The sequence below is a fragment of the Octopus bimaculoides genome, chromosome 13 (genome assembly GCF_046866305.1).
Source record: "Octopus bimaculoides isolate indiv1 chromosome 13, ASM4686630v1, whole genome shotgun sequence".
In the NCBI taxonomy this organism is placed as follows: domain Eukaryota; kingdom Metazoa; phylum Mollusca; class Cephalopoda; order Octopoda; family Octopodidae; genus Octopus; species Octopus bimaculoides.
In genome coordinates this window covers 44997298-45025291 of record NC_142940.1, presented here as the reverse complement: position 1 = coordinate 45025291, position 27994 = coordinate 44997298, and the positions used below count along the sequence as shown (strand labels likewise).

General features: G+C 36.8%; 2 protein-coding genes across 16 annotated transcripts in view; one reads left to right on the top strand and one right to left on the bottom strand.

Annotated features, from left to right (window-relative positions):
• Window positions 1-9824, bottom strand: part of LOC106880572 (putative cysteine--tRNA ligase, mitochondrial) — a 32938-nt gene extending 23114 nt beyond the window's left edge. Inside the window, exons 1-2 of one of the 11 annotated variants that reach the window (XM_089361697.1) lie at window positions 2623-3005; window positions 44-177 (exon numbers count right to left, since the gene is read on the bottom strand). The gene's annotated coding sequence lies outside the window, so the exon portion shown is untranslated. Of the gene's footprint in view, window positions 1-43; window positions 1984-2622; window positions 3163-3643; window positions 4912-9721 lie in introns of those variants that run through there. The other 10 variants (XM_014930598.3, XM_089361701.1, XM_089361699.1 and 7 more) reach the window with 10 other exon arrangements.
• LOC106880615 (inhibitor of growth protein 2) lies at window positions 1980-27947 on the top strand. Of its 5 annotated transcripts, XM_089361702.1 has the most exons (5): window positions 9882-10335; window positions 17797-18011; window positions 23161-23361; window positions 24953-25095; window positions 27373-27947. In XM_089361702.1, the coding sequence occupies exons 3-5, from the start codon at window positions 23166-23168 to the stop codon at window positions 27652-27654; spliced, it is 621 nt and encodes a 206-aa protein (XP_089217828.1). In that variant the 5' UTR covers window positions 9882-10335; window positions 17797-18011; window positions 23161-23165; the 3' UTR covers window positions 27655-27947. The 5 variants fall into 5 exon arrangements, with proteins under 5 accessions (XP_014786137.1, XP_014786120.1, XP_089217828.1 ...); XM_014930651.3 differs by lacking the exons at window positions 9882-10335; window positions 17797-18011 and adding an exon at window positions 1980-2240; XM_014930634.3 differs by lacking the exon at window positions 17797-18011 and having other exon boundaries at window positions 9841-10335.
• Window positions 27948-27994: the final 47 nt, after the last annotated feature.

The window sequence follows — 27994 nt, the reverse complement described above, 5'->3', positions numbered from 1 at the left end:
TTTTAATATTTTAAAACTTCGAAATGAACTGTCCGTAACTTACAAAAACAAAGATCGGATTTCATATACTGCCAGCAGATCCTCAATCTGTTAACAGTTAGGATCTGAGGAACGTAGTGAGGGATTCTTCATACAAAGGTCAAATACAGAGTGTAATACTGATCACCATCTGCTATTCTGATAAAATTGAAGACGAAATGTGAAACGAAATACAATTTGAAATCAATCAATAAAATTAAATTGAAAATATATTGTAAGCTTTTGTATTTTTTTTCTTTTTTTTTTTTCTGTTGCCGCTTTCAATATATTTTTAGTTTCAAAAGTTATATCTAATTTCATTTACATGGCAGCTGGTAGCAGTACCGTCTTACAGCATAGGTACACGGGACAGTTGCCCGGCAGCTTCACGGATCTAGGGCCCAAATTTACTCTATGTATGCTGTGGCTTGCTGTAAAAAAATGCTATAGGGCCCAGTGCAGTGACTTGCTCGGGGGCCTTATGTATACTATGGCTTGTTAAGGAAAAATACTACAGGGCTCAGTGCCCGGGGGCCGATAATGCTGCTTATACGGCTATGAGTAGTAGAACATGTGATCAATGAATCGAAATTTTTAAAAAGGATATACAATTATGGATACCTGGGTTCGGACACTGGAAGACACGATCCAACATAGAGGCAATCATCACAGAAGTTGCTCCTCACAGCATAGTTACGTTAATAGTCATTACACAGAAAGACATGTGTCCCATAGGTCGCATAAAATGACTGACGTGAGGCTGTCCGTTTATCAGCTGTTATAACACCAGCGTGTTTGTAAATCGTAGTTTCTATTTCTTCGATCCAAATATCAGAAGAATCTTAGGGAAACAGTACGATGTTTCACATCTTTTGAAAGTTACATGCAAGTTTTCTTTCGTCATTTGGCCCAAAACAATCTATGGAGTCAGTATTTTACTGGGTCAAACAATGTTATCTTTTCAAATATATATTCAATTTCATTTTTTTTTTACCCAAACGTTTGAACATTATTTCTTTAGGAAATTTAATGATGCTAGTGTTTGTTATTCTGTTTCCTTTTTTCGTTAAATACCCTCAGTCGGAGAGTGATATTTTACATGAAAATAACAGCCAAATATCCCTTAAATTACAACTTACAGTGTTAAGGAAAAACAACTAACATGGAATGCAGTTCATTGTAGGTTCGTTCGATAAGGGCAGACGTGAAGCTAAATATTCATTAGCTATGCCAAATACATAATTGTAACAACGAAAGTAATAATGGTGAGGACCATAGTAAAGGAAACAATGTTTTAAACGTTTTAGATATATAGCATCACTGATATATATGTTTAAAATAAAATATTCTATCCGCTTTAGAAGGACTTTCTAAAAAAAATAATGCCAAGAGACGTAGTAAAGAAAATTTCAAGTACGTCTGCCACAACGAAGAGCGCCAAATATAATTTCAAAGAGAAACAAAGGAATATAAAAATCAGACCCACCGGACTATTAAGGTCAATTGTTGTAAACAGCTGTACAAGTTGACGAGAGATAGATAGATAGATAGAGAGAGAGAACTCTTATCACAAATTTCAGGGTTGTAAAATACTTGGCGTGTGACTTTGATTAAAGATCAGGTTTTGAGATTAATATAGTATTTGTTGTTTCATTCAATTGAACGAAACGACATTCAACACAGGTCGTTAGCATACTTTTCATAATACACTAATATTTCTTCCTCTTAATACATCATGCATGTCGGGCATATTATGTACAAGCTTAACATGAATAGCTATCAAATATTGCTGGAATCACACTCCAATAGAAAAGAAAGTGGCATTGCAACCAAATCTCCTTGAAATCACATCTTAACATTGCCATGCTAGGCAATCTTAGGGTATAACGTACAGTTTTCATATCGGAAATATTTCGTTTTAGTTTTGCAAACAAGTAGATAATAACAGGTAAAGCTTCGGAAATTGGGGAGGGGAATCTGAGAAAAGTTTCGAATTTTATAGGCGAACACGAGAAATAGACAAAACAACCCTTTATTTTCACTTTTAGACAGTGGGATGACGGGCAGGTGGGGAATTTGGGGGTCGGAGTTTTTTATAAAAAGATTTGAAATTAAAATTTGAATTTGTGTTTATTTTTGGTTTACCCTTTAACTTTAATTTCACAAGAATTACTTTGTCGTATCACTGCGGAAATTACTCTGAAAGAAATCTTTGCAGAAAGGTGAGTAGATTGATTACATTATGTTATCGCAGTTTTGTGAGATTTAGCTGTTATTTCTGGCATGTGGCTAGCCTGCTTGAAGGCCTGGTGGTATATATATATATATATATATATATATTTGTTGAAAAATTGAAATTTTACAAACCATATTTTTCTACGTATTTCGCAAAAAAAAAAAAAAATTTCCGGAAAAAGTGAAAAACGAGGGGCGGGGTGAAATTTTGAAAATGCGATTTAAAAAATTTTTCTTTTTTTCAGTATCGGATTCTCTATAACAAAAAACGTGGGATTCTGTTAAAAAAAAAAACAAAACAAAAAAAAAAGAACTTCAATATGACGGAAAAATCGGATCTTATGAATTTTCCGAAAGTCCTCTCCTCACCCCCTGGATCGTTTGCGCAGTTTTTTTTCTTTTTGTCATGTTCGTTCTCTACACGGTTGTTAATCCTCAGCAGGCTAGTCTTTTTTGTTTTCGTTAACGGGTGAAAATCTTTATATTAACCCCGCGGGTTGCTCCTCCACTGGCTGTTGTCGCATTCCTATAGTATAAGTCCCTCCAGCGGCGCTGAATGTCCCTGTTCTTTTGGCCCACACATTATTCTCAACGTTACCTTTGCAGCCCCCATATGAAACCAGTCCAACAACAATTTCGTCTTACTAATCACTGGGGACTTTGTCCCCATCTTCCTTCGGTATATGATTGTGCTTTATTCCTGAAGAAGCATTTTCTGCTTCCTTCTCTACTTTGTGAATCACCGCCTTGCTGTCTTTCCAAAATCTAATACCCGTTAAGTAGGGCGTTGTAAATCTAGTTACAAACTATTGACATACAACTTCTACCAGAAGCAATGTATACAACTGCCATTCTCGTGCAGCACTCATTTCCCTAGGTCTCATATTTTAAGCTTTCATGTGCTTGCTTATTACAAGCTATAAGAAGAAGTTACATTGCTGCACTATAAATGCATGACCTACTATATTATGTAAGACCTTTATGCAGTATATACAAGGGACAACGACCACGAACCTTGAGTTTAATACTGAAGTTCTTTTATTTTTACAGATTATACATCTCTTGTTTGAAGCAGTCAACGAAGTATTTAATGGGGGTGTATTGAGGATTTTAAGTGAGCGAGCTACTGATTAAACACCGCTTTTTCATACGTTGGAAATGAAAATCTTGTTCTGTATTGTGGGCATAAAAGTAGAGGTTCAGTAAATTACTAATGTCTTCGTAAGTAACACAAGCTAAAATCAGATGTGTAAAATGAAATATTCAAATAAAAATGAGGTTGGAAATACAGATAGTAAGAAAACAAATACAAAACGACGAAGAGAAAATGGTAATTTTTCAGAGTAACTTACTCTGAAAAATTACCGAGAAAATAGAGCATGGAACATACCTAAACACAAAATATGGATACAACTAATTTAATATCAGTGGGGTTCCGTGTGTGGAGATATAAAGCAAACCAGGAGCTTCTATACAGTCGTCCACCCGGCGAGAAATAATAGCTAAATACCGCCCAACTGACGTCATAACGTTTTCAAAAGGGAAGAGTACGAAGAATAATATTCATTATACATTTGAGCTAATGAGTAAATAATTGAAAGAAAATTATGGTTGGAACATTTTTAGTAGTGTTCATCTTAGACTTTGAGAGAGATATGCTTCGTATTTCGACCTCATTCTTATTTGCATATTTCATTCTCACACTTCTGGTTTTAGTTTGTGTTATTTATTTTATTGCGCTCATTTAGAGAACATTCAACTAGAAATATCGGTTTTCAAATGGAAGAAGCCTTTTTAGCTACAAATTAAAAATGACGCATTGTTTTCCTTCACACAGCCACACATGTTAAACAGATTAAATTGTATTTCTCTTTACGTTCACTGTGTACATTGTTTGCATGTAAATATATCTATTTTCTTATAACTATGTATACGGAAGCATAGATTCTTTGCATACTTAAGCCGAAATTGTAATCGGAATCGAAAAGGTAATACTGGTCGACTATATCAGGCTACACACATTCAAAGACTACAGTTCACTTTGTGGCTTTCGATGGATATAGGTGTGTCTGTGTGAAGAACAACAATGTATAAGCCTACAGCCTCTTCACATATTAGTTTTTAATCCACATAGAAGTAGATGGCATTTGCTCCCAGCTGAGGTGGAACTTTATAAAGCATTCGATAGCGTTTTGACAACACTCAGCTTCTCTGAATTGTGATTCTACATCATCATCGCATTGTTGTTTACATGCGCGTGTATTATATATTATTTAATAAGTCTCACTTAGTTTCATGCATCTGAAAGTTTCGTAGGTTCGTAGAACGAAATTATCTCGCCAGAATCTGGAAATAGTATATGTAACTCTTGCCAAATGTGTTGAATGTTACTTTCTTTCGTCTGCCCATTCGTGTGTGATATATGTGTTATGTATGTAGGCATGTATATGAAATTAACACGCCGAAATTCGTTATATCTTCGGGTGTAATGTGATTTGTCTTTATGTATATATTTAATCACACATGTTTATTTGTCTATTTTGAATACAATATTGGGTCTAATGGTAATAGTGATATATAAACGAACTTAAAATAAAATGAAAAGAAAGAAGCAACATATCGTAAGTCCAAGGTGAAACTAAATGTTTAAATACAAGGGATGACACGTGGGTGAAGGACACCGGAAGTTATGAACTCTCTCCCTCTCTTTCGCTCTGTAGCTATGTGTGTGTGTGTGTATATGTATGTAAACTATAATGATGTTTTCTAAAATATGTAATACGTAAATTATGGAAGACAAAACGGAACTGTTCTTTTTACAGCTAGAAGACCAAAATCGTAATGAGTTGCACTTCGTTGAATTCAGTTCATGTTCAATAAAAAATTCGAAGGCCAGAAATTGGCAAGACTTCCTTTTGTACCCCACCCTTTATTTTATTACTTTATTTTTTTCTACACACACCCCCGTTTTCGGCTACGGAGAATACGAATCTGCAAAAAAATCAGGATTTTGAAATTACTCCCCCACCCCCTCTACTTTCTTCATTTTAAACTTTTTTTCAGAATTTTTTTTTTTTTCAAAATATACGGAAAAATACGGAGATTATAATTCTGAAAAAAATTTCCAAAAATGTTTGTAGTTAGGGTTTTAGGGTTACGGTTAGGGAAAAATGAAGAAATTGGAGCGGGGAAGAAAATTAAGGAGAAAATGGTGGAGGGGGACGGGAGGAAGTCTTTCCCAGAAAATTTTTGAGAAAATGGGTTTGTCAGTTAAATCAGCTCCAATACGTAACTCGTACTTTATTAATTTATCGACCCCGGAAGGATGAAAAACAAAGTTGATCTTGCCAGTATTTGATCTGAAAACATCAAGAGCCGTAACTACGTACCACAAGGCATTTTGTCCGATGTTGAAACGAAATAATAGTCTCATAATAATCTTAATACAAATATTCAGGTTTTAGGGAGGAAGTAATTTTCAAACAAGGGAAGCGACCCGAATGCTTGCAACAGAGTGATAGGCACCCAAAGATCAGGTCTTATTAAACCGGACACATACGCGCACAGGGTCTTATACAGATGACATCATCTTTCACTTCTTGAAAATTTTCCGATTTCAGGCGCGGTCGACGCAAGACCTTTCATACCTACCGTCCGACAGGCATCTCCATGAATACGACCCACCTGGTGTATCACGTAATTGAAATATGGTAAACTAGTTGCTGTTGTTTCATGTTAATCCAGGTCGAGCAGACTTATGATCAAAACCAGGCATGTGCAACCATTCTCGAGAAGTGGGCTGCATGACACTAACTCATCATTAGATGGGTTGCATGAGACTGGCTCATCAGCAGGCGGGCCGCATTACTAAAAAATATTGAAGGTAACTTTTCGTTAGACGTGCCATTCAGAAAGCCCTGCGATCGATCGCAGGTTGCCCGTAACTGATCAAAGCCATTTCATCTGCAACAATCCGATCATATATATCTCCAGGGTTGATTACATTACCCTAATATTCTTCCTTTCATTAAAATTAGTTCTTAACCAGGGTTATCTTCTTTCAGAACGTTGGAAACTCTCAAGAGGGTGGCAAATGTCGTGGAGGCTGCTCAGTGTTAAGCAGGGAAATGAAATATTTCAATCAAGTACAATACTTATATTGTAAATTCATTCTCAAATATATATATATATGGTGTGACAGGTAAATTGGGACCATTTAAATATCATTATTATAATTGGTATAACTCGGAAAAAATCAAACGCTGCAAATTGTATGTTTATGCCAATTTATTGTTGAGTGTTTAGCATTTATTTCAGTTCAATGTGACCACCATTTACTTTCTTTACCAGTTCAGTCTGTTTACTAAATGATGCGCATACTTTAATTATCTCTTCCTTTTTCATTTTACCGAATGCTCGCTTGATCGAAGCCTTCTGTGAAGACACAGTTGTGAGAAGTTTTGTTGGACATTGCATTAACTGCACCTCAAAGCTAAAAATTACATGGGTCAAATATGGCGAGCTAGAGGGCCAGATATCTTTAAGGAAAAACATGGGCAATTCCTTCTTTAAAAATTCATGCATTCTTTTCGAAGAATGGGCGGGCGCGGAGTTCCCTACAAACATGACTCGAATTGCATCATAATGCTTCCTAATCCAAGGCAACAAAACTTAAGTTTTTGAGATATTCTGCTGTGTTGATTTTAAGACCCGCTTCAATAAAATGAGGAGGCATCAATTTCCCATCACTTGTAATAGCTCCAAAGACCTATGGAAGCTGGATTCTTCCTACGCATAGCTGAAGGAACTTGGGAAGGGTCGCACGCTATCACTCGTGAGTTTTGACGGTTTGCAACTTCGTCTACCATGAACTTATTTTCATTCACGAAGATGCGGGCGTCTCCGCCACAATGTTTCAGATGAAGAAGTTTGGAACTTCTTTCAGCTTGATTGGCTTTGGAGTGGGATGTTACGGTGTCTCCTCACGTACGATTTCATATGGGGGTCTTGTCTCAAAGCCCTAGAAACGGTCATTTTACCGACCTCACGATTTTAAGAAACGTAATCTTCGTATTTTTTTACGTATTTCGCAAAAAAAAAAAAAAAAAAAAATTCCGGAAAAAGTGAAAAATGAAAGGGATGGAATTGAAATTTTTTTTTCAGAATCGGATCCTCCATAACCAAAAACGCAGGATTCCGTAAAAAAAAAAAAAAATCAATCCATTTTACCGAAAGTTATGACGGAAAATCGGATCTTGTGAATTTTCCGAAAGTCCTCTTTCCACCCCCCAGGGTCATTAGCGCAATTTTTTTTTCATATTCGTTTTCTACATACTTGTTAACATCCAGCAGGCTGTGGTGAGAAAAAAATTGAAAAATGCCCGTCAAAACGGAGAAATTCCAACTTATGTGGTCTTCTTGATCCGAAATTCCTCTCGCCAACTTCGGAAACAAATTTAATCATAATCTATGCTGTTTAAAAGGTATTTGTATAAACTTACATTAAAATACATTCATTTTCCTGAAAGTTATGAGGGAAAAAACAGTAGGATCATGTGAATTTTCCGAAACTCTTCCCCCGCTTATTCGCAAAAATTCTTTCCCATAAATCTGTATATTCTCTAAATCTACAACATCTAAGCTAAAAAGTATCCATTTTTCTGGAAGTTATGAGGCAACAAAGTCGAGGTGGGGGGTACACATTTGTAGTTATGCCTGTACTTGGTCGATGATTCCAGAAAATTATCAACGAAGACCGAGCTGAACTTCAGTCTGGTCTCATGCTACAAGTCAATGGGCAGATAAAAACAAAATGTGTCTAAACGAGGGAAAATTTGAACTGATGCATTTTGCAAAAAAGACTATGCTAAAACAACCATATTCTCTTTCTTCAGGGGAACCACTCGCAGCATCTAACAATATCAGGGACTTAGGAGTAATTGTTGACAACAATCTCAGCTGGAGTACCCACATCAATAATAAGGTCGATATAGCTCGCAGGATGAGCTCCTGGATTCTAAGAACTTTTCGGTTACCATTCCTCATTTCTCCTGCTTTACACGGCCACACCTCGAATACTGCTGCTCTTTGTGGTCTCTTCACACAAAACAAAACATCTCAAGGGCATTCACTAAAAGAATTAAGGGCATGACTGATCTCGATTATTGGGACCACCTTAAAGCATTGAAGCTCTATTCTCTCTAGCGCTGCCTGAGCGATACGATGTGGAGAATATACCACCAGCATTGCCCAAACGACCTCAACTTTAGTTTCAGAATTCATCCAAGGCTAGGCCCACGTACCATACCCAATTCAGGATTACAACACATAAATACACTGCAACACAATTTCTTTTCCTCAACAGGTCCTGCTCCATTTAAGAAAGAAAGGATAGATAGATAAATAGATGAAATACAGTACCAGTTGAGTGCTGGGATAGATTCAACAGTCTTACAAGGTATCCTTGATGTGCGTGGAATAATTAAACAGAAAGTTTTGACCTAAAGCTAAACAACTACATATTTGCGATCGTACATTTGGCATACATACATTTAGGATAATCCTACATGTGGACATGCTGAGCCATGTCTCTGTCTCTTTTACTTTGACCGTAACAAACTAATTCTCTGAATTTACCCACAGAAATCTACTCGATAACCAACATTTCGCCTGTTCTCATTACCTCTGTAAGATATCACGCCCACATCCCATTCTGATCAACTCCTTTAGCTTGTCTGGATTATTTGTTGCAGTTTTATCCTTATAGTTTATAGTCATAGTTATATAACTCATCTGTTCACGGAATAAGGACTTGCTTACGAATCCTTCATCATTTGTTTTTGTACGAGAGTGAACAGAGTGTGCATGTTTCCATAGAGAAAAGACAGAGAAGGCGGAAAGCCAGCAGAATCGTTAGCACGCAGCAGAAAATGCATGATGGTATTTCTTCCGTCTCTTTATGTTCCGAGTTTGAATTCCGTCGTACTCGAATTCATCTTTCGAGATCGATAAAAATTTACAAAAATAAGTACCATTTAAACTCTAGAATCGATGTAATCGACTACCCCACCCCCTCAGCGTTGCCAGCCTTGTGCCAAAATTTGAGAGACTTATTTTGAGTATGGGATGACCAAAGCCTTGTGAATGGATTTGGTAGACTGAAAGAAGACCATCGTATATGTGTATGTACATGTGTTTGTTATGCGTTTGATTTCACCACCACTTGACAACCGGTGCCGTTTTTGTTTGCGTCCTCATAACTTAGCCTTTCGTCAAAAAGATTGGACAGAATAAGTACTGGGGTCAATTCATTCGACTTAAAACACTTAAACGAGGTGCTTCAGCATGGCCGCAATCCAATGAATGAAACAAGTAACAGATAGCTAGAGAGAGAGAGAGAAATATGTGTGTGTATATATATATATATATATATATATATATATATATATATATATATATATATTTGTACCTGTATATATGTATATTATTGTTATTCTTCTAGCCTTCCGTAGTTTCCTCGAAATCCTCATCTTTTCTCCCAACTTGTTTAGCAGTGACGCTTGGCCTAAATCGAGAACGAGGTTTTTCATTCAATTAGCGACAGGAAGGGGGAAAACAGCCGACAGAGCATAGTAAGAGAGGGAGAGAGAGAGAGAGAGTAAAGGAAAGAGACAGAGAAGAAAACAGAGAGACAGAGAGGAAGAGAGAAGGAAACCCTGATGTTGTTTCCTCGACAAAACGGTTAAACAAGTCAATGTGTGCTCGTCTTTATTTTTTTCCCATCGCGATTTTATCTAACAACCATAACAAAATAATAACAAAAAAGGGGCTAATGTGATTAATACATCGACCATTGTGAAAATAACGAAACGAAATCCACATTTCATATATATACAACCACAAATAATAATAACAACAAATTGCTGCATGGGGAAAACAAGATGACGACGTTAAATCAAGCTGCGGTTGAGGCATTATGTTCGGCAACCTATCTTCAAAATTATTTAGATATTATGGACAATTTACCTGATGATCTACAACGAAAAGTCACACAATTGCGCGAGTTAGATTCGCAATGTAAAGGTACGTTTTTTTTTGTTTTTAACTTGTCTTGTTTTTCTTTTCATCTTTTTTACATTTAGTAAATAAATCGAGTACAATTACATATGTCTTTATTTCACTTCTGCTTATTTTGTTGTCGAAATAAAAACCGGGCAAATATAGCTGTCGATTTTACATTAAAAAAAGAAAATGGAAAAACCAAATCTGTCGTTACCTTTATTGTTGAAAATGAACTCGCCCCAATTGCTTCCCTCCCTCTTTTTCGCTTCAATATTTTCTTTCGTCTTTATTCTTTTTGAACAGTTTGGAATAGTTCATGATTATTTTATAGGGGTGGCACTCTTTTTTGCTGGCTTTTCTATTCTACCTTCCCTTTTCTCTTCACGACACTAATGTTTTTTTTTTTCTGAGAACACTCAATTTTCTAGTTCGTATATATATATATATATATCTGTACAAGGCTTCCTTAATAATCTTGATTCTTGTTATTATTCTCGATTCTTAAAACTATATTTCGTAATTGCTTTATATATCTGTTTCTAAAACACGTGTACACAGACAAGATAACGAATTCCATCTCAAAAATAACCTTTTAAGTGCTACTTTCCTTTCATTTTCATATTAAATGTCATTGAGAAAGGCATGAACATCACATAAGCCTCATTTCTCCCCTTTAAATATGTTGCTTTCTACCTTAGTCAGAAACCAGTATTGTTTAGTTTTCGATTCAGTAATGAAATCATTGTTTTTATCCACATTCGATACGTAAAAACTCCATTTGTTTTATGTTTAGTATTTCTAAACGTCTATCATCCGTTGATTGTCCTTGTAGTAAATCAAATTTATTATTCAATCGATTTGTTCTGAGTCGGCTTTACCTCTCAGAAACCTTAATGTTATTAATAAATATCAATAATTTGTATTAGGATCTAAACATTTGACAGTCCCACCATGATTTTTGTGATTAATAAAAATAAATCTTTCTTTTTTCCCCAAATATTTACCATACTTTTTGTCTTTTTGCTTAATTGCGTTATTTTTCAAGTTTTCTTTTTCTGGTGTTATTCCTAATATTCTAATATTCCTAATAGATTCTTAATAGTCTAATATTCCTAATATAATTCCTAATATAATTATTCCTAATATTCCTAATAGATTCCTAATATTTCGTTATTATTTAAAAAATAAACATTGAATAAGTCCACAGAAACAAATCTTTTGCTTGAGTGTGTGTGTGTGTGTGTGTGCAGGGCATAACGTGTCTGGAAACCAAACTGGTCTTTGGAAATGGCGGTATCATACAAAAACAGACATAAATACTCAATTACACATATGCGTTAGTACACACACGTATAGATACATAATCACATAAATTCACGCGACATATACATACAGATATATACATACAGAACAACATTCGTACATGAACCAACAAAAGTCGTCTGTATATGGTAGCTTGGCCTGCTAGAAATAAGACAAATTTCTCTTTATATTACATCCTTCCGTATTTGGAAAGAAATGTATAAAAGTACATGGATTGTGAAGTATTAGATATATGATAGCTGAAGAAAGACGAGATGGTCATGTCTAAACCGCTTTTGAATAGGAACTAAAACAGCAACAGACTCTTCTTTATCTCTGGGAACGAAGTCGGTTGGAGGCACACATGTATGTATATATATCCAATAAATTTGTAAGCCCTACCTAGAAACAGCAGTTAACGCCTTAGGTCACTTGCAATATTTAATTCCGATAATGAAGAATCAGAAGCAGCCTGGTACAGTTAAATTATAAACCCGTTATCCTTCCACTTATAAATATGTGGGTTTGTGCCAATAATGTAAGAATTTATAATTACTGTTACTACAATTACAACAACGCCTGATAATATGTTTCTTGCACTTTTGACCACCGTCGACGTAGCCATCCGCCTACTTTTGGTGATCATTAACAAAACTTGTGTCTCTTTGTGGAAGGTGTTGAGACCGCCATTTCCGAAGAAGGTTCCCCACAGATCCCTCTCCTCGCTCGGAAGGAAATATTTGTCCCAACATTTGTTTTCTGGCCATGTTGCAGCACCGGTGTGTACATGTAAAGGTTGAAATAACCCATGTAAATGTATGTATATATTGTTTGTATGTATGTATGTGTGTGTGTGTGCGTATACGCGCGGCCGTATCTATAGGTGACTAAAATGTATTTTAGGAACTAAAGGTTCGCTTAGGTCTATGAATGAGGCTGAAGATGAATTGATGGATAAGTGTTGGAAAGACTTCCGCCCCCTCCCCCCGTGTTACTCTATAAATCTCCTCGTTAAACTAAAAAAAATATGGGCACGTCCGTATCCTGGAGTATACCCCAGGACCGTTTCCCTCAATTGTTTGTATGTGTGTGTGTATATATATATATATATATATATATAGATGTGTATATGACAATGTGTGTATTGTGTATATGGAATATGTGTGCATCAAGCGAGGAGAGGCGTTGTTATTCATCTCATTCAAAAAGAAAAAATGTTTCGTGCGAAAGACTAGCGAGAAATAGCTGCCAAATTCCACTCAAATCGCACTCAGTTGTCACTTATCAAATTACAAAAGGAAGCGTGTTTTGGATAATGTAGTCCTAGGTACGTTATACCCGACAAAAAACAGAAAAAGGTAGGACAGTCACGTCTGGAACATTTTTCATCGTAACTGAACTGTGTATATGCAGAGACTTCTATTTTTTCCTGAAAGAATATGCTATATGTTTGAAAACTATTGTACTGGCTTGTTATGTTACATAAGAATGTGGTATGGCCCTCACAAATCTTAATGAAATTTTGCACAAACATTTTGAAGGTGTAGACTACGGTTAGGTTGATAACATTTAGAGAAAATATGTTTTTACCGGAGATCTTTCGGATAGTCCTTTCCCATTTAACCAACCTGTACGGTGTTAACATGAATTTTCGTAACTTTCCCGCAGTTAATTTTTTGCTTTTCTTTCAAGTCTATGTTCGAAGTCATGACGAAAGAAAGTAGAGGGGCACCAATCTGTAGGTATACCTATATATATACACATACACTTTTTATACTAGGAAAAGGTTGACTGTGACTTCGAAGTTTCAGCTTGTTAGTCATCATTAGAGTGATGACGGTTACTAAGTCGAGTCTCGAAGCCATTGTCAATAATTTCTTTTAAATATTGATATGTACTTTACTTAAGAGTCGAGTTATCCTTCGGTGTAATGTTAACTTATTGTATATATATGTATATAACTTGACATAAGAACACACACACACATACATACATATAATCGATTATATCGATCTCCAGTACTTAACTGCTACTTTATTTTATCGAACTCGTAGCATGACGAAAGGTGAAGTCGAGCTCAACGTGACTTGACGACAGTATAAAAGATGATGGTGAAGATAAATTAGTTTTGAGCTGAACAACCATCAAAATAGTTCGTAACTTCTATTAGTCTCTTTGCCGAACCACAATGTTACGGGACATAAACAAGCCAACACCGGTTGTTAATCCATAGGCGGACAGACAGACACACACACATACACGATAGGCTTCTTTTTGTATCCGTCTACCAAATCCACTTATAAGGCTTTAGTCGGCCTGAGGCTACAGTAGAAGACACTTGCCCAAGGAGCCACGCTATGGGACTGAACCTGAAACCATGTGGTTGAGAAGAAACTTCTTGCCGCGCAGCCACGCTCGCTCCCAAAAGTATCAATAGCCAAAGAGTAGTTTAGAATCCACTCACACTCATGCCGACTATATATTTAAATATAATCACACATGCACCCCGTCTTAACGTTAGATATTCATGACAAAGCACAAAATGTAGTCGTTGGTTATGGCCGGTCAAAAAGTTACCAATGGTTTCGCACATAGCTCTTAGCAATATCGGCAACTCATTAGACCTGCTGACCGAAGGCACATGACCTCTCTACTCATGGAGGTCTTGGCCAGTTAGGATTGTGAAATTTCAATATTTCTTTGCTCGGCAGGTCTGCTGAGTAGCTGATATTGCTAAGAAGCATAATAGGTGTGAAACCAACGATAGCATTAAATATTACTGCACAAAAGGCTTTTGGAGTTTGCTTTTTCTTTTCTTTTTTTTTTCCGGACTAACAAACAACTGACCGATTAGAGAGGCAAATATAATGTCGTGTTTGTATATACGGCACACTTATTTCCTTTTACTAGCTTGGCTTGTGTTTTGGGAGTTTCTGGTTGTCCAGTTTAATGTTAAATGTCTCTTCCATTTAGCGCGCACACACACACACACACACACATATATATATATATTTACATCAAGTGGAAAATATTCCATTAATATTATCCAAATGATATCGGTATTATGTTTACAATTCACCCAAGACTAGGCCCCCAGTGCAATGCGTCCCCTACAAAGGTCGAGATCACATCACAAAAGAACTTTGCGACACAATTTCTTCACTGCAAATGGTCCTGCACTTTTCAATGTTATCCCGAAAGAAATTAAAATAGAAAAAGACCCCACAACTTTCAAACGGTACATGGACAAATTCCTCCGGGAAATACCGGATAAACCACCTACACCTGGATGCGTCTCAACCAGTAACAACTCTCTACTTGAGTGGTCTATGGTGTCCCGAAATAATTAACTAAAAGACTTTTCCCAGGTGGTGCTATTGAGTTGGTCATGGCTTGGGCCGATAATGGCCGAAGCCAATCTAAGTTATAGTGTTTGTGTTAACGTTTTTCGACAAAATGTCATTTAAAAGAAGGAAATTTAGCGAGTAGTGAAGAAACAAACTCAAGGGGCACCAAACAGTAGCCATTCCTATATGCGTGTGTATAAATCACATACTTATAATAAACATTTTTTTTTTAGCCTAATTGTTGAGTCGCTATCATCTGGTGCATTGTGGCTGTGAGGTAAAAAGCTTGCCTCTTAACCACATGGTTCTGGGTTCAGTCTCATTGCGCGGTATCTTGGGCAAGTGTCTTCTACAATAGCCTTGGGCCGACTGAAGCTTTGTGAGTGGATTTGGCAGACGGAAACTGAAAGAAACTCATCGTAAATATATATATATATATGGTAATTCAGTTTACGTTTGTAAAAAAAAAAAAAAACTAAAAGGAGATAACTAAATACGCCAAAGTATGTTGTCTGATTTCGTTTTTGGATTTGGTTTGCAAGATTCTTTATGTGGGTCCGTGTGTTGAAGCATATTCTGTTGTGTCTGGGGAGAGTCATTTTCTTTTTGTGCCTTATAATTTAACACACTCACCAGTAAAAGACTATTGAAAAGATTGCAAGACGCAACGAAAATTTTTGGAAAATAAAAATAAGGAATAAGTGAAAATTTTACCGGTGAGTGTGTTAAATGATAAGGCACAAAAAAAAAAAAAATTACTATCCCCAGACACAACAGAATATGTTGTCTGATATTTTACTCTTGTCACCCATCATCATCTTTATCTGTTATTTACAACTGATTTCTAGCTTCGTTTTGGAGAAAATGATTATTTACTCGACTTACAAAACTATCTATTTGTATCTCTCACACATAAATCTGTATTTCTGACTGGTTATCTAGCTATCGTGTCTTACTGCTGTCATAAAACATTGCAGCTAAATGTACGCCTCAAAGAAGATATAAAATAAACAAGAACTGAGAAAAAAAACAAAAATGACTGAAACTAAAATCAAAGTTATCAATATTGTCAACAATACGTTTTTGATTTCACGAACGTAAACTGATCAATTACCACACACACACATATATATATATGTGTGTGTATGCGTGTTTCTGTTTGTCCCCTCGTCACCGCTTGACAACCGGAGTTGGTGTGTTTGTGTCCCCGTAACCTAGCAGTTCGGCAAAAGAGAACGATTGAATAAGTACTAGATTTAAAAAAAAGAAGGCCTGAGAGTCGATTTGTTCGACTAAAACTCTTGAAGGCGGTGCTCCAGCATGGCTACACACACCCTCTCTCTTTCTCTCTCTCTAACAAATGATGTGTAACGGGCGGTACTTTATCTTTTTCCTATAACAAATAAGATTAGGGAATTGTACACTGCTGCTTTTTCGAGTCGAGAACATTGAGGGGGAGCTAGGCGAACAGAGCACCTCCATTTAGGGACAAGGATGGACCCGAATCAGAGTTGTGGTTACTGGAGGTAAGCATTAGTTACTGTTTTACTTGATACCGCCATTTAGCATCTGAATTCTCGTTATGTTTACAAATGGATATTGTCAATTCAAAATATCTAAAACACTCGAACTCCGAGACGCCTGCAGACTGGAAAAATGAATATGTCCTGATCAGTTTCGGTTCCACCTTCCTCTTAGTAAGCCTCACAGTTTTCGTTTTGTCCGCACGAAAGACATAAACGTCTACAATTTAATTTATCTTTAACTACAGATTCGAAGTTGTGTCATTATAAATCAGTGTATGTTTTTTTTGTTGGGAAAATTAAAAAAGAAAGCAACAACCCGTTTTGTAAAATATTGAGGACAGTTTGACGTAGTTATTTGTTTATCAAATTCGTCCCAAATTATTGAGAGGTAAAGTCTGCTACACACACACACACACGTGTGTATGTATGTATGTATGCTGGACCGCTGAAATCTACAAGTTTTTTTTTTTTCATTCCCTCTGTTTATTTTCTCTTATTCCTTTCTGTTGAATAGCGAAGGCTCGAAACGTAGGACTTAAGCGTCAAACTAATACACTTGTTTGTTGTTCATACACCTGTCGTCGGCTTTGGTTTTTTTTTTTTCTATAAATTTCAACTAATATATATATATATATATATATATATATATATATATATATATATATATATATATAATATTATAGGTTTGGTGATGCAAACAAGAAAATTGAACTCAAAAACGTGAATTCTATTACACGGGTTTTTAAATTTTTTATGTTAATAATCAGTTACAGTGACTCCGGGGCCGAGAGTTTCGTGCGTTAATTTCTGTCAATTATTAATTAAAAACCGTGTGTCTTTGTGTGTAATCCGTGTCCGCATGGAGGAATGAGAGGTCAGCATTTTCAAAGGTAAATTGGCCCATTGATAAGTTTCTCTCAAATATTAAAAGACCTAGAAATGAAAACCGCTCCTTTTCTTATCTGAAACGGAAAGTGAACTGAGCTTTGGTCCTTTTACGAATCGTTGGAATTTATGAGAAAAGGAACGGACAATGCAAACGAAAATAAACTTTGGAATGATGCAAGAAAGTACTACACTCTGAATATTAATGGCAAAGATAAAATGACAGCTTTTCCCCGTCCCCAAATCTTAGTGAATAAGCTGGACTGGGTGTTTATACATTGATGGTCGTTTTAGGCTTAGCCAGACAAAACCAGTCTACGTGGATGTTATACGTGTCCAAGACATCATTTCTTCTGCATTTTCTTTTTTCCTCGTTATTCTTTCCTCCATGCTCTCGTCTAAATATTTTCTTAATACTTCAGAATACTCCAATATCCTTCAACTTTGTCCTCAACTGGATTGTGTGGAGTGTGCATTTGAAGATTTCCTGGATATTACTGTGGGATGATGCTTTTATGAACACTGACATTGATTGTGCTGATAACATCACAATAATTGGTGAAAACTATGTGAATATCCAATCAGCCATTGAAAGCCTCAGTTAATCGAAGTTTTTGAACTCAGTCATATTCCATAGGTGAGACCCTATGATATTGGAATTTAGTTTGCATGCAGAAGATTCCCTTGAGGAAATTTGAGCTCATGACCTCCAAACAAGTAGATATATCACTTCTATTCAGTTACAAATACCTTCCCTTCAATGCTTGCTGCATTTTTTTTCATACTGCTACTGTCATTTGTATCATCATTACCAGAAGTCAAGCTTGAAATTAATTCATAAAACTTTCGGAAGTAGTTAATTCAGGTGCATATATATTCCATGCAAGTGCTGTAGAGTGATGGTAAACTCAGTCTGCAATGCAGGTTCAGTTTCTGCTTGGAAAATTTATTTTACTCTTTCTTTATATCTGCAATTTCTAGTCCCTCAGGCTGACTTGGGCTTCTAACACGTTACTTGAAGATAAAGCAGTAGGTGATGATTCAGCAAACAATCAGATTTGGATTGATTTTAATGCATGCACCATATAGTGGCAGTATGCACCTAGTAAGTTGAATTTGCTTAACCAATTTAGTTACTAGTTAAGCAATTTTATTTCACTTGACTTGCATTGTTACAATTTTTATCCATTGTCATTAGCCTCGAGCAGGATAAACTTTTATTAAGCCAAAACATGAGACAGGGTGGATGGAACCTCTGTGCATTTACTCAGCCTTCTAGAATTAGTACAAAATTATCATTAAACAACACCCTATTTACTTAAACCCTTCACTCACTATGGTACTGAGGCCATCAAAAACTTTTCGTCACTGATCTTGAGTCTGGGCTGTCTTCTTCTCCCAGGTCTTGTTGGTTTTGAATTATTGCCACTGCTTCTTTAGCATTACTTTTTTCTTAGTAGGAGTGTTGGTTGTACGCAAATTCATTTTTACCTCTAGGAAGATGTGGTCCACATTAGTTTGGCCTCTGTCCTTTGACTTATCCAGCCTGAGAAACCCTACTAGGGGCTTGCACTCCACTGCCATATCTCTCAGGATCATCGAGGTACACAACTCACCATGCTGCAACAAGGACTGGACTTTGTGCTGGGAACAACAACCCACTAACTTTTCAAAAAAAAAAAAAATCAAAGAATATCCTGCTTGGATTGCCTTTTGATCTTAGGTCTGCTCTCCGACTTTTGACTTTGGGTTAAACAACAACATTATAAAAGGGCATTTTCATTCAGTGTCTGTCACTGACATCAGGCATGAGCAACTGTGCTTGAGAAGCAGGTTGCACGGGACATGGTTCATCATCAGGTGGGCAGCTCTCCTGACAAGATTCAACGTAATATTTAGTTATGCCTGCCTTTCAGAAAGTCCTATGGGTCACATGTGGTTTGTGTGCCTCAGTTTTTCCCATGAATAACTTTGATATTGTGAATAGGAGGAGGTTTGTTTCTTTCTCTCTGATATTTTTTCTCTCAATTTGGAATTTAGAATTGGTAAAGTTGGTGTTTTCATAAACCAAGATACAATTGTATTGAGTCTGAAATTGAAATATATAATAATATAAAAGAACTAAAATTTTTGTATGAATTAAATCTTATTTTTAGTTTTGATTTAATTTTTACTCCTTACCCCTTCTGATTTCTTCTTTTTTTTTTTAGATTCAAAGTATGCGTGTATTGATGAATGGTCAATTATGACATGATGCTAGAGTGTGGGGTTTCAATGTCTTACTAGTAATTACATAAGATTATCTAAGTGGAGTAAATTAGTTTGCAGTGAGGAAATCATAAAGTTCCAGGCAAGTCCATTAATGTTAAAGGTAAAATAATTCAATCCATGCTATACTTAAGAAGACCTGCCCACCACAAGAAGTGAGATCCTAAAACCATGATGCCATGTAAAAGGCACAGGTGCTTGTGTCACTTAAGCACTTGTGATGGTGCCACATTAAAAGCACCCAGTATACTCTGTGGAGTGGTTGGCATTAGAAAGGGCTACCAGCCATAGAAACCAGGCCGAAACAGACTATGGAACCTGGTGCAACCTCTGGTCTTACCAGTTCCTGTCAAGCTGTCCAACTCATGCCAGCATGGAAAACATATGTTAGATGATGATACTGATGATTTTGTGAACTTGTACTTACTTATATAGACCGTTGCTAATTTACATTTACAGATAGCAAATGAATGGCAAAGTTGATAAGGTATTGGAGAGTTTGTAGCAGGTCATGAGGTCTTCATTACCAGTTACAGACATTGTGTCTCCAGGCAAGAAATTTAACCATTTCATTACCATTTTTCTATTGAAATTCACTGTCATACACAGTAATAAAATATCAGATACTGTTTTTCAATGCTAATATTGTATATCTGAAGAGAATCTGACTTTGCAAGAATGTTGGAATCTTTCTTCAGTTTTTGTGCTGTAGCTATGAATAACTTCACTTTTGGAATGCAAGCTATTATTGAAATGTTACCTCTTTGCAAAGTTTTTTGTTTTTATTTTCGGTATTCTGAAAATTGCAGTGTAAGACAACAGACACTTTTGTTCTTGGGTTGCTTCTTTTCTGTAGAATTTCTCTTTTTTGAGTCTATCATTGTTGAGTTGCAGCCAACTTGGACAATTGGGCCCCCATGATTTAGGTCCTGTAGCTGGTGCTTACCAAATTTTCCCATGTGTGAGTAAATAAAACTATGGTCAGGTAAATTACTGATGATAGAGGGTGCACTATATAATTAATGCGTATTTTGTATTCTGTGTTCAAAGGCAGTTTGGTGCCCTCTGACACATTTCTGGAATCTCCAGGATAGGTGGAACTTTGTAGCCCTGAAAAGCAATTCACTCAGGAGAAGGCCACTCCAATGTAAAGCCTACAACTTGCTGGTCACTGCAACCATATTAGCCTACTGAGTCCACTGTGGTCAGACCTCAGTGGGATTGGACTGCACTGACTGGCTCAGACTTTAAAACCTAAGTGCAAGCAGGAAGGAAAACACTGTAGAGTCAAGGATTAGTTTACACAATAGCTTGAGGACCTGAATAAACTGCCGTCACTCCTGAATTCGAAGTCAAGAATGGGCTTGCAGAAGTCAACAATTAGCTGCTCTGTTATTCATCTTCAGGTACTTACTATTGAATCAAGGTCCTGGTTTTGATTGGCACCAGTCTTGAATGACTAGCTTGCTACAAGCTGTTCTATGTAAGTTCATTATCCATAGGCATCTGTCACTAATGGATATACTACAAGACTGTCAAGCTTCTATGAAGTTGCTCGATTGGCAATAAATACCTGCCAAATCTCATCCTGGCACCTAGGATAGGTGTGGTAGGCTAGATCTGACTGGTTTAAACATAAAACGGCTTGAATATTAGGGCCTGATATGACCGTTTAAATACTAAAGGGTTAAAAGTAACAAGTACCGGAGGCGATTCAATTTGCCTCTTCAAGGCATTACCCCAGCATGGCCAGAGTCCAGTGACCTGTAAAAGCAAAAAGATAAATAAATAGTTTCTATTAAATTCATTAACAAATTGATCTTGTGTCTTTGGTTAGGGTTAATTTGAGGATGACAATGTTGGCAGTCATTGAGTTAAATCACATTCCAAACATTACCATTTTGTCATTCTTTTTTAATGAGCCTTCTCATTGGGCCTATATTACATGCTTTAATATGCACTTTAATTTTTTTTTTTAATTGTTGAAATTGGGTTGTATCTAATACGCCTGTGCGTCTTTTATGCCATCCAATATAGTAGTAACTATTGATTTGATTGGATGGGAACGGATGGGAAGATTACAATCTATACATTAGAAGTCAGTTTCAATCTTGCTTGCTTGCAATGTTACCCAGGCAAATAAGCGCATAATGGGAAAATACTATGAATTAAGAGTTCCTTGAAATGTTAATAGGAACGGAATGAAACAATTTTCGCGTAAATTGGAGCTGTAGTTATTGAGATACTCGAGGTTTGGTGTATAAATACTCAAAACGGTGCATAACGTGAAAATGTCCCAGATTTAACTTCATCCCGAAAGGGAAAAAACTCTAACCTTTCAATTAGACTGATTTGACAACGAAAATATACGATTTAAAAAAAAAAATTTTACCGTAAGTATATATACATACAACTTTCGACAGAGTAAGTCTTGTATACAACTTGAACAGACATACATATCAGTACATAAACATACGTTTACATATGCATATACACACATGCAGACACGTCTACACACTTACATAGGTAAATTCTCACATACATATACATGCATAAACACATGAACTTCGTAATTTCGGTGTGAAATAGTTTTTTTCCCTGTTTTTTTTTTTCGAGTGCATTCAACGTTATCTCACCTACAAAGATTTAGCTGCTATTTCTAGCACATGCAGTGCGACTGAACTCAAAACCATTGTGGCTGGTAAGCATGCTTCTTAACCACACAGCTGTACCTGACCCCTTGATAAAAACCTAAATATCCCTCGATCTCATTCATTCCCTTTTATAAGTGTGTGGACCAAAAACCTGTGTATGCTCTCTCACTCTTTCTCTCTCTCTCTCTCTCTCTCTCTCTCTCTCTCTCTCTCTCTCTCTCTCTCTCTCTCTCTCTCTCTCTCTCTCTCTCTTTCTCTCTCTCTCTCTTTCTCTCTCTCTCTCTCTCTTTCTCTCTCTCTCTCTCTTTCTCTCTCTCTCTCTCTCTCTCAGGGGTGTGAACCAAGCCCCATTATATGTTTTGGCATGGTTTTCTTAATAGATGGTTGTCCTTCTTTCCTAACACACACACACACACACACACACAGAATTTCTGTTTAAAAGCTCCCATTTATAGTGCATACAGTATGCAACATTTCATTTCATTTCAAAGTTTCAGCTCAGAGCTGCGGCCATGCTGATGCACCACCGTGTGGTTCAACTCAAAAATTGTAACCATTCCATCTCTAATACTTTTAATAAATACATAGGTGTGGACATAACAATTGTCACAAACTTTCGTCCTCTCCTTTCTTCGCCATAGAATGCCATAAAAACCCATGTAATTTTACACCTTTGTAATTTACGCAAGTGATTTTCAGGATAAAATTTATTAAGAAAAGCTTCTACTCAAGTAAAATTCACACCCAAAAGTTTTCAGAATTGCCAACATAACCAGGGCTAAAAGGTTTTCAATTTAGTTGTAAAGTTTCTTGAATTTAATTTATAATGCTATACATTTTTATCCTTTTCATTTTATGTTCCAGAAATTATGCAAGATATTAATCGCCATCATTTGTGTATGTATGAAGCTGATGGCCCTGCAAAGCGGAAGTCCTTCATTATATTCCAACGTGCATTGTTAAGGTTCCAAGAAATAGGGGATGAAAAGCTAAATATGATGACCCTTATTATCGATCTAATTGAGAACCGGTCCCGGCAGCTGGAACAAGACCGAGAAAACCTAGGTAAGTCACTGTTTGTTTTCAGTCTTTCATGAAGCACATTTCTAGCAATGGGAAAATATTATCTTGCTTGGAAACGGTGAAAGTTGGTAAGAGGAAGATATCTGGCTGTAGAAAATTCGGCTCAACAAATTCTGTCTGGACCATGGAAGCATGGAAAAGTAAACACAATATTAAGGATGATGATACTGATTATATATATATATATATATAATCTGTGTGTGTGAAGATACATGGCTTAGTGGTAAGAGCTTTGGGCTCACAATCACGAGGTAGTGAGTTTGATTCCTGGATTAGGCTGTGCGGTTTTCTTGAGCAAGACACTTATTTCATGTTGCTCCAGTTCACTCAGCTGTAGAAATGAGTTGCAACGTCATTGGTGCCAAGCTGTAGTGGCCTTTTCCTTTCCCTTGGATAACATCGGTGGCGTGGAGAGGGGAGGCTGGTATACATGGGCGACTGCTAATCTTCCATGAACAATCATGCCTAGGCTTGTGCCTCAGAGGGGAACTTTCTAGGTTCATCCCATGGGCATTCTTGACTAAAGGGGGTCTTTTTGAATACACATGTATGTATAAGGATGTAATGAATAAATTGTCCTCTAAATGACGCAAAAATAAAAATAACACTGACATTTCATTTTAACAGATATATTTACCAAAATTACATTAAAATATCTGGAAATACTAAAGAGTAAATTTATTCAATAAAATCACCATTGGCTTCAACTACAGCCTCCAGACGACTTCAGAATCTCCTGCAACTCTTCTGGACTGTCTCCTTGTTGAAGTTGTTGAATGCTGCCATAATCCTTGCCATCAGTTCATCTTTGGTGTTACAAGGAGTTTTGTTGGTCTCTCGCTCAACTGCATCCCACACATAATAATCAAGAGGGTTGCACTCTGGAGTGTTAGGTGGCCAGATGTCTGACAGCCATGACTGAGTTCTCCTGCTTGTGTGGCATGGTGCAGAGTCCTGTTGCCAAACATAGGGTCTTCCAGCAGCCACCTTCTTGACCCAGGGCAGCACTACCTCCTCCAGGCACTTGATGTAGGCCTCTGTGTTTAGTCTGAGGCCTTGTAGGAAGATGAATGTAGGCATAACATCGCCATCACTAGTGATCACTCCAAACACCGTCATGTTGACTGGATGTTTGATTTTTGTCACTCTTGGTACATGTACTTAGATTACTGTCCTCAGACTGACACCTAAACACTCTGAAATGTTCGTATTGGAGCTTCCAGCGTAGGTGCCAAGCAGTACAGCATGTCGTTTCCAAACTTCTGGCTGAGTGAATTGCATCATGGTGCTGTTTTTCTCACAGCTGGTGCCCAATTGATACTACTATACTGTGCAGTGAACAAAATCAAGTACAAACAATGCGTATGCGTGAAATTAAAAATATAAAATGGCGATAATTTACTCATCGCACTGTGTATATAATAGCATATGTATATATATGTGTGTGTATATATCTATATGAAATGATATATATATATATATATATATATATATATATATATATATATATATATCATAGATATGTATTCATTATGAATTATTTAAAAAAATAATTTTTTAAATCTTTTTCCAGATCCTTCTTTAGGGAAAGACAATGACAAAGAAGATTTGGCCAGTGCCAAAGTCAAACAGGAAAATGACAGAAATGAGAAAGCAGGCAGCAAAAGACAGCGCCGACAGAAGACACATGATATTAGTAAAGATGAAGAAAAGAAGGTAATAACAGTGTGTTAAACTATTGAGAATTATTAGTTCTTCTCTTATATCAGCATGGCTTTGTGGTTAAGTTTGCTTTGCAACCTGGTTTGTGGTTCAGTTCCACTGCACAACACCTTGAGCCAGCATCTTGCAATATAGCTCCTGGCCGACAAATGCCTTGTGAGTGGATTTGGTGGATGGAAACTGTGTAAGCCTGTTTGTGTGTGTGTCTTTGCATCTTTGTTAATTCCCTCTCCTTCACTTGATAACTGGTGCTGGTTTGGTTATGTCACTGTAACTATGGTTTGGCAAAAGGTTTGATAGAATAATTACCAGACTTTAGAGGCAGTGCCTAAGCATGGCCACAGTTTTATATCTGAAACAAGTGAAAGATAAAAGGTATCAAACCATAATGTTGCTGCTTATGGGTTTCCAACAATTACTAACTCGCTACATTTATGATGGTGAGAGTGACTTCAGAGCATTCATCTATGGAACTTAGAAAGAGAATATACAAGAAATTTTTATTCAAAAGCATAGGAGAGCTTAATTGAAATAGTGAAGTTGTTGAGGGGGATTAACTCTGCAGTTCTCAGAATTAAAATCGTATATTTGAAGAAAAATTTTCTGAAAATAAAACTTATTAATTACAGTGGAGCCTCAGTTTATGAATTTAATTCGTTCCTGAAGGCCATTCATTACTCATTATGTTTGTAAACTAACACCAATTTTCCCATAGGAAATTCAAGCAAGGATGTGCACTGTGCGAAAGCTAGACAGCAACTGATACTCCCAGCTTGTCACCAGCTGTTGTGTCCTGCTTGCGTGTCCATTACATGAGACACTGTTGGGAAGTTAATAAAGCAAGTACCAATCAAGTACTGGGGTTGATGTAATCAACTTACTGCTCCCCTCCAAAGACTACTGGCCCTGTGCCAAAGTTTGAAACCATTATTATTATTATTATTATTATTATTATTATTATTGATTGAGAGAGCAGTGCAAGACATTAAAGTGACACTGGGGTAAAATATACGAAGCCCATTATACCCATCATGACTACCTGTCTGATAAGGATACACCAGGCACATACATCACAACTTTATGTGCACAACATGGTGATCACATATCAAGATAAACGGTGCATGACCTTGCAGGTGGGGCCCAGTTAGAATTTTCTTCAGGTTGAGTAGCCCATCCCGCTCAAAAGGTCCCTGAATAAGGGTTGTTTAAGGATGTTGAATGACACACCCATGTTTCCAAAGGTGAATTATCCAAATCCCAAAGAATTCCTCTCAACACATGGCTATGATGCTCCCTAGCTACTTCTGCTCGTGATCAGAGATGCACATATCATCAGCCACTAAGGCACATGCTCAACTGGTAATGGTCAAACAACTGACAAGCAAATCTGTGGTATTGAGCAGAATATTTGCTGTAGTCCATCTTTTATACCAAGACAAAACCATGTACATGATAACACTTTTAATCATTTAAGATGAGAAGCCATAAGAGCCACTGCCTGGTACTGCATCTGGGCAATTATTATTATTATTATTATTATTATTATTATTATTATGGCAGTGAGTAGCAGAATCATTAGCACACTAGACAAACTGCTTCCCAGCATTTCTTCTGTCTTTACGTTCTCAGTTCAAATTCTGCCATGGTGGACTTTGCCTTCATCCTTTCGGGCTTGCTGAAATAAGTGCCAGTTTGGCACTGGGGTCGATGTAATCAACTTGTTCTTCTCTTAAAGTTTCAAGTCTTGTGCCTATAGTAGAAAGGATTATTATTATTATTATTATTATTATTACTCAGGTGGCGAGTTGGCAGAATTATTAGCATATTGGGCGAAGTGCTTAGCGATATTTTACTCATCGCTACATTCTGAGTTCCAAGTCCACCGAGGTCAGCTTTGCCTTTCATCCTTTCAGGGTTCGTATTGTAACACCAGTTGAGCACTGGGGTCTATGTAATTGATTATCTCTCTCCCCAAAAATTTCAGGCCATGTGCCTATAGTAGAAAGGATTATTATTATTGTTAAGGCAGCGAGCTGGCAGAGTTGTTAGGATGCTGGACAAAATGCCTGGCAGTATTTTATCTGTTGCTATATTCTAAGTTCAAATTCTGCTGAGGTCAACTTTGCCTTTCATCCTTTCAGGGTCAATAAATTAAGTACCAATGAAACACTAGGATCAATGTAATTGACTAGTCCCTGCTGCCAAAATTCTAGGCCCTGTGCCTTTAGTAGAAGGGATTATTATTATTATTATTATTATTTTCTGTTTCAGGAGGAGAAAGACAGAGTGCCAAGAAAGAAGAAGAAGAGGAAAACTAAGAAAGAAAAGGAAAGTGAGAAATCTCCAATTGATCCGCCTATTGATCCCGATGAGCCAACATACTGTGAATGTAACCAGGTGTCGTACGGAGAGATGATCGGCTGTGATAACGACTTGTGTCCTATAGAGTGGTTTCACTTCAGCTGTGTAAACTTAACTTCCAAACCAAAAGGGAAGTGGTACTGTCCAAAATGTCGTGGTGACAAGAGCAATGTGAAACGACAGGACAAGTAGCTCTCAATCTGTCTTTTTCCTGAACAACTCATCTCATCTCATCCCTCATGTGTGCTTGTGTGTGTGTGTGTATGTGTGTGTGTGTGTGTGCATGTGTGTCTGTCTCTGTGCCATGTATGTTTCAGTTTTATATACCATGGTGCAGTTACTCTCAACCATTACATTCAACAAGAACGACAGCAACATCAGTAATAACAATAAAAAAAAAAAATGAAAGAAACAAATATCTTGTTCAGTAAGACACTTCTCACATTCAACAATTTGTTAGGAAAATATTAGTATTATTATTATTATTATTATTATTCTAACTCTTTGTTTAGCAGTCCTTCACCACCACCCC